A 17324-nucleotide genomic window follows, 5' to 3' on the forward strand; every position below is an offset into this window, starting at 1 on the left:
TATATTAGTACTTATTGATTTATTATACAAAGAGGAACTTCTCTCGGACTCTGACACTTTTTTGGTGACTGCTTTTGGTACAAAAAAAAAATCCTTAAATACAAAATACACATCTCTTCCTCCCCTGGCTGAACATCTTCCATCCAAATGCTCACACACTTGGGTTATATATTAAATTAATATTCCAACTGTACAGTATTTATAGAGCAATATAAATCAAGTATATTGATTAGAAAAGAATGAGTTTCCCAAAGACAACAGAAATACAACTCCCCCACTGCCACAAACACAAGAAAAACTGTACTAAAAGAACCAAAACATGAAAAAGCACAATTGATCTGTGAAATCCGCCTTTAGAAACCGGACAGGTGAGGGTGTCTAGCCTTCCAGGAGAAATGACATCACATCAGTTGGGTCTCTTGATGGGGGTTCTTTGGAGTTACTGACAAGCCAGCATTAGCTATGGTCAGACTGTTAGTCTAGCATCCTGGAGATCTAGTGTTTCTTTCTCTCCTCCATCACCTGCAGACATGGCCAGGTCTCTTAAGGGTGTATGTTATGCACATGCTGTGGGGACACTAGACTGCAGTTCATGTACATTGACCCCTTGCGTACAACAGCATTAAATATGTCACGTCAAATCTCCTTGCCTGGGGCAGACAATCCCCTACCTACCATGTGTGACAAGCAACGGCACACCTCGCCACTTTGCTAGGGGGCTACAGGGCCATTTCCCCAGGACTAGGCGAAGGCTGCTGGTGCTCCTGGACTCCGTCTCCTTCCAAGCACCACCCTCACCTCCTGCCACCCTTCCGTTTGCTGGCACATCAGATGCTTTGTAGGCAGGAGCTGTATGTGCATTTTCTGGCATTCACTTCAAAAGGGTTGCCTCTATCTCTGCCCTAACAATTTTCCTATGGTATTAAGGTGATGGCAGCCGTGCAAAAAGTGTTGTCACCCTCTGCAACTAGGTTATGTGGCAGAAGCTCATGAAACGGCCGCCTGGAACCCAAATCTTGTCAATGGAAGCAGCACAGACTCTCAGCATTCCCCTGGCATCAGGAGCCTTAGGCCAGATTGGGGAGGGAACTGGGAGGGGTCCGGATTTAGCAGCTCCATCCAGTCCCACAGCATTAATGGGGAAATTCTCATTGATCTTGACAGACATCCAGGGAGACACCTATGAGCAAGGGAATCCCTTTAAGCAGAATCCCTTGTATCTATCAGCCAGCAGTCAAGCTTTCTGGCTTTTACACACAGCCAGTCTCTAACACACACACACACACCTTTTTCTATGTGCTACGATACAGAAAGGCAGATACCGCACAAACACAAAACCCCACAACCTTCACGTACAACCAACTTCCTTCCCCATCCTTAAAGCAACAACTCCAAGCTCACAGGTTCTGTGATAGCTCCATACACCAATATCTGACAGCCATTCATACACCAACATCTTCATCACACCTATGGTGTGCCACTCGAGTTTTACTATCTAGGTGCCACCAAGAGTAATGGCCATTCCAAGATTAGTGAGTCAGACCAACGGTCCAGCTAACCCAACGTGGTCTACCCTGTGCGGTGGCAGCTAACCAAGGCCTAGGCACGAAAAGGGTTTCAAAGCTCCAATGACGCCCGCCCCGAACCTAGGATCCCACTTAACGCGTGCTTCGCTGCCAAGATACAGCCTCTGCTCACCCTCATCCTGTGGTCCCAGCTACCGTGTACAGGGCGCCTCTTTCCCTCATAATGGGTGTGCGGCTCCTGCATCAAGGACGATGTCATGGCTCTTTACAGTTTTTCCAGCTCCTTTCTAAGCAGCAACAGGCATTACTGAATCAGTCGAGGGCAACACGAGCTGGGATCTTCATCCTCAGCCCGAAGGCCTGCTAGGCTCAGCCCAGGATGCCCCCTGAGTGCCAGAGGGGCTAAGGCAGACCCTCCTTCACAGCAGGAGTAAGGCACTGATACGGGGGGTGGGGTGGGGGGCCCTGCACTCCGGTGATCCAACGGCTAAGCGGCTTTGTTGCAACATCCTGCCTCAATAGTGCTGAAGGGCAGAGCTTAGTCAGTAAAATAGTGTGGTCTGACACCCTCAGATTTTCGTCTCTGGGCCACACGAGTTGAATACTGGGAAGGAATTGCGTATCCTGACCAGCTCCATTGCACAGAGATGGCCAAAGACCCGGCTGTACCAGTCTGGAGAACGCCCTCTGGAAAGACAGAAGAACAGGGAATGAGTTGGCCGCCCTTCTATGGCTGCCCTTCTTCAATTCTGCATGCACTTCTAAGCTCCCTTGTTTCTAAAGAGCGGATGAAAGCTCTTTGGGGGAGGGGGTCTTGCACTGGCGAGGGGAACGGGTGTGAGTCTTTAACTCTCCTTACGCCTTACACTCAGGAAGAAAGATGGAAAACAACCAAGCACAAGGGAGAGGACACGAGAGCTGAGGAGGGGACTCAATTCCCCACTCCCTTTAGCTTTTTCCCTGGATATAAAGATATGCATTTTAATTAACTGGCCTACTCAATTCAAGCACCAGATCCTGCCTTTACTTTAAAAATGGACCGTGGAATGGTTTATCACGGGTACATTCATCATTCTGTGCATTTGATGAAAAGCACTGAAGTCTGAAATTGACACAGAACCTCGAACTAGAGTGTTTTCACACACTAATATCATCACTGGATGTACCTGTGATATTGCATGTGTGAACCAGTCCAATATCAGATGTCAGAAAGCTGGAGGGGTAGAGCAGGTCCAAGCCAGTACATGATGTTGTTGGGCCATGGGGAGAAAGGGCGGTAAAGCATGCAGAGAGACTGGCTGAACTCAGCACGGGGGGGGGGGGGTGGGGAGGCTAATGACCGGGCGTCTTCAGTTGCACACAAGCCATACCTGAGATCAGCCCGGCAGATATGAGTCACCTTTGAGCACCCCACCCCAGAGGGCTCCATTAGGTACTGGGAGGTCAGGATCACTGCCCTGACCCCCCCTTCCAGGGGCAACTTCTTATGGTCCAGTGATACGGAGACCAGGAGGCAGGCCCCTCGGGACAGGTCTGTGTGCCACTTCCTGCAAAAGGACACAAGAGAACCGTTATTTTGACCCTGGGCAGCAAAGGCCACCTGGCAGGGCCTTCAAAGAGCCACAAGCCTTTTGATGGAGAGCCCAGAATGGAAAGGAGGGGTCAGAGTTGTTCTTATCATTACTGAGATAATTGGTGTTATTGCTCCCATTTTCTGGATTTATTTTAGCAATTCTAAGCAATCACTTCATGTTCATAGTCTCTGAACAGACAGAACATTTGTCATCATTTCAACAAGCCATGCTGAAGCAAGCAAGAGCCCGGAGAGACCATGGCAAGATTTCACGAGAATGTCCAGGGTGTAGCGTGAAGAGGTGGCCAGAGACACACCCACCTTGTCTCCTCTACTCATTCCTTTCTTTTCAGAGACAGCAAAATGAAAGTACGGGAAAGGCTCACTGGGAGGGGAGTCAACACAAAGCTCCATGGCTGGCCTGCTCTTTAGGAGCTGCAGCTTCTCTCGTAGTAGCACTGCCCAACCAGCACCTGCCCTGACAAGAGTTCAAACTGACGCATGTTCTTCAAAGGGTAAGAATTACTGACAAATTACATTATATTGCATTGTGTTAGAGAGAAAGAGAGCACACTAGCTAGGTACAGAATGCAGGCAGTACAACAGAGCTTTCTTTATCACTGAAAGTATCCCAAAAACTTTTAAAGGAGACAACATTTCATTCACACATGACTCCTGTCATAGTTGAACTCACTGGCACTGTCCAATAGGTGCCCAGTACTGTCACACAAAACACTTAACAGCAATGCTGACGCTAGCAAAGGCAGGCAATCACACCTCATTAACTAACCGCAGTTAACAGAATTTTATGGGACCTGGTAAGAAGACAGCTGCATCCTCTTCAGCTGAAGAGTTACGAGTGTTAACTTTCAAACACTTAAACATCAAAATAAGCCGTTAAGAAAGGAGGGGGCACAGAGCTCGCCTGAGTTCAAGGCAGGAGAAAAGAAGCAAGGCAGCCAGCTCTGGCAGGAGAGACGGGCAGCACAGGAAAGGCTTCGGAAGGGCAGGCAAAGCGGAGGTACGTGAAAGGCTCCTGGCTCTCACCGAAGAACCACGAAATCTCGGCGGGGGTGGGGGCCCATGCTGTCTGTCACGGAGTGGTACACCTCCGTGTTCTCGCCCAGGGCCTCGATCACTTCCCCCTGCAACCAGTCTTCATCCCAAAGCTGCCGCTCTCGCAGCACCCGCTCAAGGACTGCCTGGGGCGGTGCCTCCACTTCAGTGGTCACTTTCCACAACCGCAAAGGATGTCCATCGTGCACCTGGGGAAACATGGAAGGAAGGCAGGGGACGTGGCCCATCTGCGGCACAAGCGACGGCCCATGAGTCGGAGCTGCTGCTCAGTTCCTGCAGAGGGTCCTCAGAAGCACCTCTCCTGAAAACCTCTGTGGTAAGGATCGCTCTTGAAAGGGGCAGGAGCCCAACCAGCTGCCGGGAAGGCTTCTGCATTCCCTCTGGACTTGTTTTCTTCCACTGGCCTGAGGCGAACCATCTCTTTCTCTGCAAGGATCCCCCAACGGCTACGCCTCCCTGGCTATGACCTGTCAGTTGGTCAGATTTTATCTCACTGACGAAAGGCCATGCCAAAAATAAACACTGGCCTACCCCAGACGCCTGATGCCAACTGGACGGGGCCCAGAGCCGGCCTCGGCTTGACCGGGGGAGAGGCAGCTCCAAACGCTCCATCTCAGGACGGTGCAGGGGAACAGGCTTTGCCTACCTAGAAAACATTCCCAGCTGTTTCTTGGGGGCAACATTTTGCTCTAATTCTACAAGCAAAGCTGGAGCAAGGCCAGGTCCTCAGCAACTGTGCACTGGAGGGGCCAGCTGCAAAATCTGGATGAGCACAATCCCCACACCGACGGCCCAAGCGTCACGGCACAAAAGAAGCCGTCCGTGTGCTTGAGGACGGACGGCTTCCTGCCTCCTCTTACCTTCTTGCTTGACAGCTCTGTGCCCTGAGGACCAGGCGTACTGAGCCAGCCCTTGAAGCGCTCCGATGCCTCCTTGAGCAGGCTTTGAATGCTGCCCTCCAGGTCTGCCGGGGACGCCGTGCCTTCCCCTCGCAGGTTCTGGCTTGTCAGCTCAGAGAAGGAGAGTGTTGGGTGAGCATCGGCTGAGATGTAGGAGCTGCACAGTTGGAGCATCATGTCATGGGGGATCTGCGGAGGCAGCACCAGACAGTGAAGCAGCTGTCAGCAAATCCATCCCGCCTGCCACAGCCCCCTCCCCCACCCAGCCTTGCTCTGAGCGTGTTGCGCACAAGGCGGCCACGTTTGGCCGTGGCCTCTAATGAAGGGAAATGAAGCAGAATCCAGGAGGGTAGCCGAGGCAGCTTTCTAAGAAGCCATAAAGAATATGGCCCAGCTGGTGTGCGTGGCACAGTTCCACAGCAACACAGAAAATAACACATACTTTCATTTCCTTAGAATTTTAAAAACATTCCTAACCCTCAGGAAATGTGCTTGACATAGTGTGGGCAACACTTCCTGAAATTTCCCAAGCCAGAGTCAAATTTCCAGCAGTTCTGCAGATGGGACTTCAACGCTCTCATCACCTGTTTTTTCCATATCCATCAGATCAACAAAAACAGACCACACAAACAGCAAAGACTGCAGAATTACGAAAGATAAAAGGCATCATGATAACTTGCCTAGTATATATAGACTGCAGAATACAACATTCCTGGACTGGGCCAAGAAAGCCCCTCCCACTCTGCGCAACCGGCAGTTCAGAGCACAGCCTTCCTCCCCCCCCCCCCGCAAGTGCCCTTCTGTCGCCTCAATCTGCCCCAAAAGTTGGGATAGCCAGGCACACTTCCTGCAGAGGGAGGGAGCTATGCCTGGGGAAACTGGCCTCAGTGAGGGGGAACTGTGGCCGTACCTGAAACAGCTCCTTGCAGCCTGTAATCATGTGTGAAAGGGCCTGAGTGGCAGCCTTGTTCTCATTCAGGTCCTTCTGGTCCGGTTTTCCCATGGTGCTCCTCTTCTGAATCATCCTGTCCCGGGGAGGAAGGACAGCAGGTGAGAACACTGGACACACGCGCGTTGGGGTCTGCCATTCAGCGCACACCCAGGAATGCAAAGAGCGGATCCTTTTCTTTGGGGTCTACTCAACACAAGCAAAACTCCATTAGCCATGCTAAGAGATGAATTCTGAGATGTCTCTCCAACAATAAAGTGCTCAGAGAAACGAACCATTTGCACAGCTTGGCTGCAGTCAACACAGCAGACACAACGCTCCACGTTTGCATGCACTGGCTGGCCGTTTCCCAGAATGCTCTCTGCCACCACAGAAGCCACGCAGACAGGCCAGGCAGAAGACAGCGGAGACCGCTCTGCTTTCCGCAGGGGCAGGCGGGGCGGGCTGACGGGTGGAGAGAAGCAGCTCTAAACCATACAAAGACCCAGCTTAACTGGCCGAAGGAGAGAGGGAGGCGCATTCAGTGCTGAGCTACCTGCTATGGTTGCCACAGTCTTCCACGCACACCCTCCACAAACCCCCACTGAAAAGCACTCAACGCATAAACTGGGGGCATCACGTGAAACGGAGCAGAGAGGAATCCATTTCACGGTGGCCATGAATCGTGCAGTAAGCACTGCACAATATTTCTGCAAGACAGCTCTTCAGGAAAACTAATTCCAGAGACATGGGCTCCCACATTCCCTTTTGTATTTACAACCAGGGGAGAAAGAAGAGATTTCCCCCCCTCCTCCAGTTCAAATGAGTGCGATACCAAGTATGGAACCAGGAAGGGGCTATTATTCTGGATTCAGAGTTCTGATCTTGGTAAATTAATTTAATTTATTGTATTTATATTCTGCCCTCCCCGCTTTTGCAGGCTCAGGTAAAGGGCATACGAGAGTGGGCGTGTCTCTCCGAGAGGGGGGCATCTGACCTTCACAGAGAGAGAAGTGGAGCAAGGCCGGAAGAGTCTCCCGCTGCATGCCGTCCTGCATATGCTCCCGCACTGCCCACCAGAACCCGGCCCAAAGGGCAGAGCAGAGAGCCAAGAGAGAGGGGGGGACACGGCTGGGCAATCTCCACTGGGCCCCCCCACCCTTGCACTCACCGTGGGGAGGTGCTCTCTTTCTTGGAAACATTGAGATGGAAGAGGGAGGGTGCCAGGCACACGGCCAGGTTCCCAGCCGTCATCTGGTTCTCCTGGGCAGCTGCGATGTCACTGAGGAAGTAGAGCAAAGTCTGCAGCACTTCGCGGTTCTCATCGGGCATCAGGACGATGGCAGCCTGCGCAGCTTGAAGCCTCTGCTCTTTGGGGACAACTGAAAGGTGCAGAAAATAAGCCACTGTATGCAACAGTAAAAACAATTGTGTCATGTCGTGATATGCACCAAAATTTTTTGGTAAATCCTTTTTTTTTCCTGACTCTATAGAAAAAATTCAGAATTCCCTGAATTTCAAACTGATTCTCTAATTTGGTTAGGCTATTTCTGAAAAATTCAGTAAAATTCAGCCATTATTCCCTATTGGGAAATCACACCGGGGGCTATCCGGTGGACTGGGGAGGGGGTCATTTTTTGACCAAACTTTCAAATGTGAAGGGAACCTACTCCTGACGGTCCTCTAAAGACACCCCCCCCCCAAGTTTCAGAAAGATTGAACCCCTGGGGGGGGGGAAGGGATTTTATGGCAAGGAAGGGGCATCCACCCACTCTCCATTATTCCCTGAAGCAAGGGACAACGTTGCGACTTAGCCCAGCAGAAGCAAACTGAAGCAAGGGGACGCCTTGTGCTTGTGGCTGGGGGCTGTATGATTTTGTCCGGTGGTGTTGCCCCACTGGCTGAGCCCAGTGCCTGGCTGCTGTGAATGACACTGGTTGCGTTGGGCTAAGTTGCAAGACTGTTCCTTGCTTCAGTTGGGTTTGAGAGGGATGGATGTGATTCCTTGGTGTGATGTTTGTCTACTTGCTTCACTTTGGTTTGGGAGGAGGGGGAGGTTCCAATCCCTGGCTTCAGTTTGCTTCTGTTGGGCTTTCTCTGGGATGAGCTCAGCTTGCATTCGGGAGTATTCCTTGGCCACGGCGGCCTTGCTCCAGTGGGATTCTGCAGCGGGAGCCAGCTTGGACTTTCCCGTAGGAAACGATGGAATGGCTGGGGGCTCCTTGTTCAGGGGCCCATAGAATTGGACTCTGGGGTCCAATCTTCCTGAAACTTGGAGGACTTTAACGGTCAGTCAGGAAAAGGTCCCCTGAAAATTTGGTGGTCTCTTGAAAAATGCCACCCTCAGCCCCTCAGATATTGCCCAGATATTTCTCCCCATAGGGAACAATGCAGAGTAGGTGGGGGCACCTTCTTTGGGGGCCCATAAAATTGGCCCCCAGGGTCCAATCATCACGAAACTTCGGGACTCTTTAGAGGATAGTTATAAGCAGGCTATCTCCAAATTTGGTGAAGTTTGGTTGAAAAATGACCACCCCCAGTCCACTGGATAGCCCACCGATTGATTTTCCCATAGAAAACAATGCCAAATTTTACTGAATTTTTATGCAATGTTTGGTAAAAATTCTGAATACCTGGTTTTTGATTTGGAATACCAGGATTTCGCCAAATCAGCCAAAATTCGGTATTTTAATCCAAATTCTGAACCAAACTGAACACCTCCAGCGCCCAAACAATGCTGGACCCTGTGATCTGCATTAATTACACAAATGTTCCAAGATTTGCCTATGGCACACGGCTTCTTTTCATTAACGAGCCAAGAACCCACCCGGGTCCTAGTTTCTGCAATTTCACCAGCCACTGGGGGTGCACACTTGACCTATTTTTTTGCTTGCTAATGATGTAGGAAGCAGCTTCCAACGTCCGTCACCCATGAAATCACTGGGGGCAGAGACCTCCTTCTCTCCCTTCCTATTCCTCGGCCTTTTCTCTCTTCAAGGCTGTGACAAAGCCGCCAGCATCAGGGCCGCTATCCGGACTATCTAGGCAAAGCAAGACACCTTGTTCTGAGCATCCTCTTAAGCAGCAGGAGCGGGGAGGGGGGGGACACGAGGAAAAGAAGGATGGGCGTTCCTTCTCTTGTTTGATTCCAGAGCCAGCCACGCGCATCACGGGAGCCTCTGAGTGGGACTGGCGGAATCCCAAAAAATGAACGAAGCGGGAGGAAAGGCGGCATGAGGCATGATTTCCAGAGATCTGGGAAGGGCCCCCGTGCAAAGTAAAGCCAGTCAAAAATGAAAATATTAAACCTAGTTTCGACAGGTCACAGAATGTCTGTGATCCAGAAGCTTGTAAGTGCTGACTGAAGGCCCCAATCCAAGAGGCTTGCAGCAGACTTGGGGCCAAACAACACTTTCCTTTGAGAAGCCACCAACTGGATCTCTGGCATGTTTTTTTCACCATACAGAGCAGCGTCAGGAGGGAAAGAGATTTCTATCTGGGAAACAGCCGAGGAGAATGGACTGCCCCCCACCCCGTCCCTATCCCAGTGCTGGGGCCCTAACTCAAACCATCTCCCCCAGGTGACATCTAATCAGAGATTCTCAACAGAGTGTGCTTAAGGTAAGCCCCTCCTACATTTGGTCCCTTGCGAGGATCACATTATGACGCCCCGTCTCTTTCCGACCCTCGCCCTGCTGCTTCCTCAACTCACACTGGTAAATCTGTAAAAAAGTATCCGTGAGCTTGCTGGTGAAAATGGGCTCTGGGAGGTCACGGAAGTACTGCTTTAGCAGGTCTGCCACATCGTAGGCCGACTGCCCAACATAGTCCACGTTCTCTGGAGAGACTTCGTTCAGCAGCCTCAGGGCCTGGATCCGTGACTTCACCCCTGATTTGCGGAAAATGCCAACCTGATTGAAGGCAAGAGAGGAAGAAAAGAAAACAGGTGACCATTTGGGGGGAAAAAACAGATTCTAGACTCCTATACAGCCACTCACTGCAAAGGCCGCACAGATCAAGGACAGTATCTGAGCCTGCACACACACAGCCTGAGCATCGTAGCTCCAAGTACTGGGAGACTAATGAACTAATGGACTGAGCCCACTTCAGCAGATGTGACAAGACCTTAAGGCATCACAAGTCTCTTTTGCTGCAAACGTGGCTATCCACTCCTCAAGACGGGTCACGCAAGTCCGTTGTAGAGCACAGGCCACTAGTCCGGTCTGTCCTATCTCATGCTTAACTAGGGCAAGGAAAACACAAGCTCCGGCTGAGTCGCAAACCTCTACTTCTCTTTGTGTGCACCGTGTAGTCCATGAAATGCACGGGGGAATTGGGGATGAACTCCAGTATCTTGCCACAGGGACCTGAAGTGCGGCCACTTACAGCATGATGGTGTGCACCGTGGGTACAACCAAGGGACTGGAGCCATTAACACTGACTGCCCTTTGCCCGCTGTTGCAATGAAGAGAGAGTTTCCTGGGCGCTGCTGTCTGCCATTTCAAGACCCTGTACCTGCTCAGGGGCCATTCTCTAGCGTGCAAAGACAGCAGGTGCTCAGCCGCCACCCCCATTTACCTAAAAAGGCACAAGCAGCACCATTCTTTTCTCAACTGTTCCCAACATATGGAGGCTAGCAGGAGTCCGGGGCTAAAGAAACACTGAGCATGTTCCTAAGTTGGAAACCCGTGTTCCTTCCTCTGCAGCTAAGCTCATGTATGGGTGTAAGCTCCGAAGGGAGAAAAGTACTGATGGAGAAGAACTGCAGGAGTGAAGAGCAGGAGGGTTCCCACACCAGTCAGAGTCCTTTGGGCTAGAGAAGTCCAACCTCCTCAGTAGTGTCTGAGGGACCACCTGCTGCTGCCTGCCACAACAGCTTCCAGCAACTCCAGAGCTCTTCTCTGCACCACCTTTCCAGTCTATCTGCCTCAACGGAAAAGGAGCACCTAGCAAGAGCCGTGGCTGATGCCAAGCACGGGGCGGGGGGCGGGGGCTCTCACCTGGCCAAGGCACTGGCTGCGGATATAGCGCAGGGCCTGCTGGATGCTCTGGGGGAGGGGCTGTCCCGTCCTCTGGACAGTGATGGCGGGAGGGACCCCGAAGACCATCTTGCCCTTGTAGGCAGGGGTCTTGCTCCTCTTCATGAACTTTGGAACAGTCCTGGGAGAGAAAAGGACGGGGGTTAAAAAGGGAATTTTAAACTCCCTGAACAAAATCCTTCCTGCTGTCCCTAGAAGATGGGGGGCAGCTTGGAGGTGCACCGCCCCTTTCAGCAGAGAATGCAAAAGTTAAACATTCAAAAAAATTCCCAACATTTTTGTAAAGGACCTGTTACATTAGGAACTAACTGTAGAACAGGAAACAGGAAGACAATAAGAGAAGGAAACAGACTGGCCTTCGCTCCCTTCCTCAGAGCGGAAGGACCCCTCACGGCAAATGCCAAGCCTCCTTTCTCGTTCTGAGGGGAGGCCATCTTTATTTTATTTATTTTATTTACATCATTTTTAGTCTGCCTTTTTCACTGAGATGCAAGGCAGATTACATAGTGAGAGATTAGCATAGTCACTATCAAGAACATTTCAATAAACAATGCCATAAGGTAAATAAATAAATAAAGTTTACAAGGACATAACATTAGCAAAAATCCGATACAGAGTCGCAGAAATGATGAAACAGAGCCTACGCAATTCTAGGACTGACATTAGACAACATAGAACTACCCAGAAGGGTCATACCCAGGGCTTTTTTTCAGGGGGAAGGGAGTTCCGGCACCTCTTGAAAATACTCAGTAAAAGTGCTTGAAAATAATATGATTGCAAAGAATCCCGAGTGTTTCTTCCTCATTTCCCTCTGGAGAGTTCCGCCACCTCTGCCTACACGACCCCTCCCACCAAAGGCCGAGTCAGCTGAGGCAAGGATATTCTTTGTGGACAGACGTCGGGTGTGGATGGCCACATGGCGGCCTTGCAGGTGCCTTCGACCAATCCTCCCGAGTTCAGTGCTGCTCTAGTTGCAGCACTACGAATGGAGTGTGCTGTGATTAGAGGGAACACCCAAATTTTACTAGCTTGGCAAGCGTGTGAGATGCACAGTCTCTCTTGTCCTGACACTTTGCAGTCAGGAACCTGCTCTATGGCCTCGATGTCTGCTGGGTGAAGAATGGTTTCCATGGTCCTCAGGTGTTTTCCCTTCCATTTGGATTTTGGGGGTAGGAGGATCTTGTCTGGTGGAGAACGCCATTATCCCATTTTTATTATGTCCATGGCCCGCTGGCCCCTGTTGGACCGGCTCCATTTGGGAAGAGTGAGTTAGTCTTCCTCCTTTATGAGCCTGGGCCTAGTGAGGCCTAGAGGCTCTGGGGAAGCCTGCACTCAAGTTACTGCAAGGCCTATATTTCCCAGGTTCCCTTTGGCCCCTGTGATTGGGTAAGAGGGGATTCTGAGGGGAAAATTGCACCAATAGGAAAGGAGGGAGATGGTGCCTGAGAGAAGAGATAAAAGGCCTCATCACAGGGGGAGGGGGTTCACTTCTAGGGAGCAGCGATGCAGGGAGGCTGCTGCAGACGGAGGGGTCCCTCCTCCAGAAGGGGTGGGACAGTTGGAAGCCAGTCGCCAGGGCACAGTTAAGAGCAGTCTAGTTAGACGCGTTAGGGTATTCTAGTTTTGTTTGTTCACCAACCTTTGCTATTTTCTTTAATCTACCAAGTTTAAGAACCGTTATTAATAAACCTTTATAATAAAGTTCTTTATTATTCTGCCTGGGTCCTCATGCCTCATTTGGTCATGTACTAAATCAAACCTACTGGGAAAGAATCAACAAAAGGTGTATGTGGGGTGCTCTGGGCCCTTCTTTCGGAAACCTGTACCAGAGTGGTGGCAGCCTACAGACAGCTACCCTGGGCACCAGCAGCTGTGACACTCCCACTTGTGGGCATCTGGCATCCTGCTCCTTTTGGCTGGGGTTTCTTCCCTTTATAGGTGTTAAAGAGCTAAGATTAGTTGTTTTGGGACTGGTAAAATCTTTGCATACCCTCTTGTCTGTCTATTCCTGTTCCAACTGGAGCGTCTATGGACACACGTGAAGCATGGCAGAGATTGCTGGCTCTGCTTTATATCCTCTCTCATATATGCTCTGGGCATGGCTTTCTTCTTATCCTTCGTTTCTACTAGGATGTCATTTAATTTTATTTATTATTTTATTCATTTATGTTATTTAATCTACCTTCTCACTGAGACTCACACTGTGAGTCAATATGATCAATGGCGTCGATTACAGAAGTTTGAGCACCAACAGAAATCCAAATAGAGAGCTAAAATAATGCTGGAACAAACCATAACCAATCTGACCTGACATATTAAGTGACATGGACCTACACAGTGGGTATGCTATAGTACAGTCCATAGCCCCTGGGCCCTAATCAAAGCACCTCTCTGAGCCATTTCCTTACAGTACAGCCCTCCTATTTGTGTAAAAAAGCTCCCCTGAACAATTCAGTTCTACGTAGCTTGCAGAATGCTGGCAACCCTAACCCATCACAGGCTCAGTGCAAAAGATTAAATTTAAGGTGTGGCTCTTTCAATGTTTTGGGCCTGTCACAATTTGTGGCTGCAGACAACTCATACAACAGTCCAGGGCTACAGTTGTGATGCACTAATGTCAGTCAGCATTGTCAAGCAAGTGCTGCTTCCATCCCAGGTGTTCCTGGTTGCCAAGCATCTAACTATGGGAGCCCTACCTCTCCTATAGCGGGGGCCCTCCTTCACGTGTTGCGTGCCATGGCTGGGCCCCAGCCACACACCACAGACTAAGAGCCAGCAGGGGCCAAGAGCCCTTTGCGCTCTCGCCCTCTGGCTCACACCCTTCAGCTCGTGCCTCTCGTGAAGACGGCCCCTTATATGCACATCTCAGGCCTACCTGGGAATGAAAAAGTTCCCCTCAAAGAGTGGGTCTGCCAGGAGCGGAAAGGATGCCAAGGTTAGTGTGCAATGAGAAGTGGCTGCCACGTGTGGAACTACTGGCTTCTACATGCTGCAACGGCCAACCCCACAGGGTAGGAGGAAACACGCTGCGTCCAGAACAGCATCAGCCATGAAGCTGACAGCTTTAGGGAGCCTCCTGGCGCCTTCCCTGGATTTTTTATTCTCTTCCAGAATCAGGAGGACTGGCTTCCTTGCCCAAACGACCGAAGCTCCTGTGAACAGACGAAGCAGTTGCTGCCCTCGTTGCCGGGGCTGAGGCCTCCGGGGATTTCCTGGGAGCAGAACCAGGCCGGCAGCCGTGTCAGTCACTTAGGGATCCCTCTGCATCTTTGGTAACCAAGCGAGGTCCAGGATTGTAGAGGACTGGCCCATTCCTCTCTCACTTGGGGCTCAAGAATTCTGGAAACTGGACTACCATTTCCATACCTGGTAATCTTGGGGGGAAACATCTTTATTCCCTTTAGGTTTGGATTTAGGGTTTGTCCCAGTGTCTGGGGTTTCTAAGAAATCCAGTGCCAGCACAGCTTTTGATAAAAGGCCCGATAGTCCTCTTGGTTAAAGAGGCTTTTGGGTTGCTGTGGGACTCCTGCCGTTTCCCCTTCTTCCTTATCAGAAGGATCGTCTCATCCCCGTAAGAGGGGCCTGGGTCCCTGTGGGATGAGTGGGGCATAATCACCTCCACAGACTTTTGTACCGCCTTAGTTATCCAGGGCCAGCGCTCTACAATCTGCCCCGTCTGAGGAATCCTCCCTGCTGCCCTATCTAAACAATACAAAAGGCGGAGGGGAATGTGATCCGGAGGAAGACTGGGAACAGTATTTTCTCCAGCTTCTGCATGGGGAAAGGGCATCTTGCTGTTGCAGGGACCCACGTCCCTCCCACGTTGCCTGGAATGGCCAGCTTTTCAACTCCAGGAGGGAGCCGGTGAGAACTGAAGGAGGAGGGAGACGTCTCCGCCTTGTTCCACAGTGATTCTCTGCCCCTCCCTGACTGCTGTACTGCAGCCGGAAGTGCCACGCCTGAGCGTCGGCCATCTTGGTTGGCAAGGAGGATCTTCCTGCCAAAATTGGCCACTTCTGAGGAGGCGCAACTGAATTGTATGGCATGTTCATCTTGCCACCTTTGCTCATGTGCCGTTGGCCACTCTTCAGCAGTCTGCGCCTGGTCCACCGTGCTGGGGAGTGGTCTCTTCCTACTGTTTTTGGGAGGAGAAAGGGATCCACATCCTACTTAGAAACGAGTCAAAATGAGGCTTTGTCAAAATACCGGGCCTCCTCCATTGCCTCAGCCACGCTACCCTCAGAAAGTGGCGATGGGGAGAAGAGTAGTTAAAAAATGGAGGCAGTAGATATAGGAGGAGAAAGAGAGTTGAAGTAAGTTGACATGAGAAAAAGTAAGTAGAAATAGAGGTATTAGGAGACTTCTGCTCTAGGAGCCTTGCTGAGCAGGACTGTGGCCTGGTTTCCCCCACAAAGCAGGAAATGAAGCGAGGAAAGCCGGTGACTCCACCCAGGAGACAGGAAGCCTGAAAGAGTTTGAGTCCTGTCTCCATGACTGACGCATGAAAATCACACTCATCAAGATGCTCTCCCCCCTTCAGAGCAGAAGGGGCCTGCCACCCATAATACTCCCCCCCACACACACACGCACACAATTTGCTCCAACCAATTTGTAGGGGAGGGGGCTTCTCCCCACCTCTGGATGTTCTCCTTCCCCATTTGCTCACCATGCCCACGTCTGCTTGTGGGGAGCCGAGAATTCTTCCATGATGGCTGTGAGGCGAAGGAGGGAGCACTTCTGGAGAAGATGGAGCTGTGCAGCTGACTGGCGGTTGATCTCCAAGGAGGCCGAGGTCAGGCTGGGCCGGTGGGAGTTCTGGAAGCTGTGCCAGCGAAGCTTCCTAGAGGGGGCGGGAACCAACTGGAGATTATTTCATTTGTTGCCTCAAATCAATTTACCTGAGCAAAGCTTTCTTTTTAAATTACAAAGAAATTCCAAAAGCAGCAAGCGTAAAAATTAATTTTTGAAAACACAAAGGAAAAATAATAACGTTTTCAAAATTAATTCAGCAGTCTGTCCCGAAGCCTTGAGAAACCAACAGGATGCTGCAAGAGAGCCGACTGGGATGAAGTGGGCTGCACACTGAAGCCTCGCCACTGAGAAAGCCTCGCCCCTCCGGCAGGGTTGACAGCAAGGCAAATCTCTCCGAAAAGCAAAGCCTCCTTGGGGAGGGCTGCTGGGGCCCCCTCCCTTTCTTCCCCTACGCTCATTCGTGTCATCTGACTCCTTTTTCAAGGCTGACATGGGCAAGTCCCACATAACGGTGTTCCTAGGACCCTGCCCCCGCACGGGTGGTTGTCCTCAGGAATATTGCCCTCAGCCCCCAAAAGGCCCAGAAGAGCAGGAATCAAATTATGAGGCTGCCATGTAATGCTTATTTTTAAAGGGAAGTTTACTTTGAAGAGAGCTTGCTGCGGTATTAATCACTTGTAAGTAGAAACTGCAAATGATATTCTACTGCCTTGGTAATGGTGAAACAACAGGGAATTATAGATCCAGAGGAGTTAGCCGTGTTAGTCTGTAGCAGCAAAATCAAAAAGAGTCCAGTAGCACCTTTAAGACTAACCAATTTTATTATAGCATAAGCTTTCGAGAATCAAGTTCTCTTCATCAGATGCCTGATCAAAACAGGGAATTATGGCATGCTGTTCCCATGTTAGCTCACTAGAGGGCAGAGAACACCCAGTCTAAATACTGACATTTTCTATTAGTTGTTCAAAGATAGACCCTTTTGTTAGCGATGTCCACAGCTGGACTAGGGGCGTAAAGTAATTATACTTCCATATCTGAGGTTCGGGGTGGGGGGGAAATCCAGCACTTTGGGACTTTTACTTTCAGTGAGCAATTTATTGGAAGGTCTGGGGCAACTGTTTATAAAGATAATGACACCAAATATGGACTGGCCATTGTCCTCCCTATAATCTAAAGATCCCCTAAATTTCAAGCAGATTGAACAAAGGAGTTAGATTTTACAGAACCCCAAAGTAGGTCCCTCTCTGAGCAGCTGCACTTCTCTCTACGGATTCCTAGACTGGCAGTCAAGCAGCAGCCCAGTTGCTTGGAGACTCCAGTTGGTGCAGAACTCTTCAGCTTGATTATTATCAGGCGCTAGGCGGAGCAGGCGATCCCTCCCCACTGGCTGCCCATCCCTTACAGGGTTCAATTCAAGGTTTCGGTGATCACATGCAAAGCCCTTCACGGCCTCGATCCCTCGTACCTACGGAAGTGCCTCTCCTCCTATGCTCCACCACAGCAGCTTCATTCATCTAAACGTGGCCTTCT

At 50.6% G+C, this 17324-nt stretch overlaps 1 protein-coding gene across 4 annotated transcripts in view; it reads right to left on the minus strand.

The window, feature by feature from the left end:
* The window catches only part of STARD8 (StAR related lipid transfer domain containing 8), a 136100-nt gene continuing 118776 nt past the window's right edge, over positions 1 to 17324 (minus strand). For all 4 annotated transcript variants that reach the window (XM_054996013.1, XM_054996011.1, XM_054996014.1 and 1 more), the window contains 9 exons: positions 15709 to 15882; positions 11004 to 11163; positions 9716 to 9914; positions 7175 to 7385; positions 5986 to 6100; positions 5037 to 5264; positions 4147 to 4364; positions 2897 to 3073; positions 1 to 2213 (listed from right to left, as the gene is read on the minus strand). In XM_054996013.1, coding sequence (XP_054851988.1) covers positions 2096 to 2213; positions 2897 to 3073; positions 4147 to 4364; positions 5037 to 5264; positions 5986 to 6100; positions 7175 to 7385; positions 9716 to 9914; positions 11004 to 11163; positions 15709 to 15882 — 1600 coding nt within the window. In that variant the 3' untranslated portion in view covers positions 1 to 2095. The remainder of the gene's footprint in view (positions 2214 to 2896; positions 3074 to 4146; positions 4365 to 5036; positions 5265 to 5985; positions 6101 to 7174; positions 7386 to 9715; positions 9915 to 11003; positions 11164 to 15708; positions 15883 to 17324) is intronic.

Source organism: Eublepharis macularius, chromosome 13 (genome assembly GCF_028583425.1).
Source record: "Eublepharis macularius isolate TG4126 chromosome 13, MPM_Emac_v1.0, whole genome shotgun sequence".
Classification (NCBI taxonomy): domain Eukaryota; kingdom Metazoa; phylum Chordata; class Lepidosauria; order Squamata; family Eublepharidae; genus Eublepharis; species Eublepharis macularius.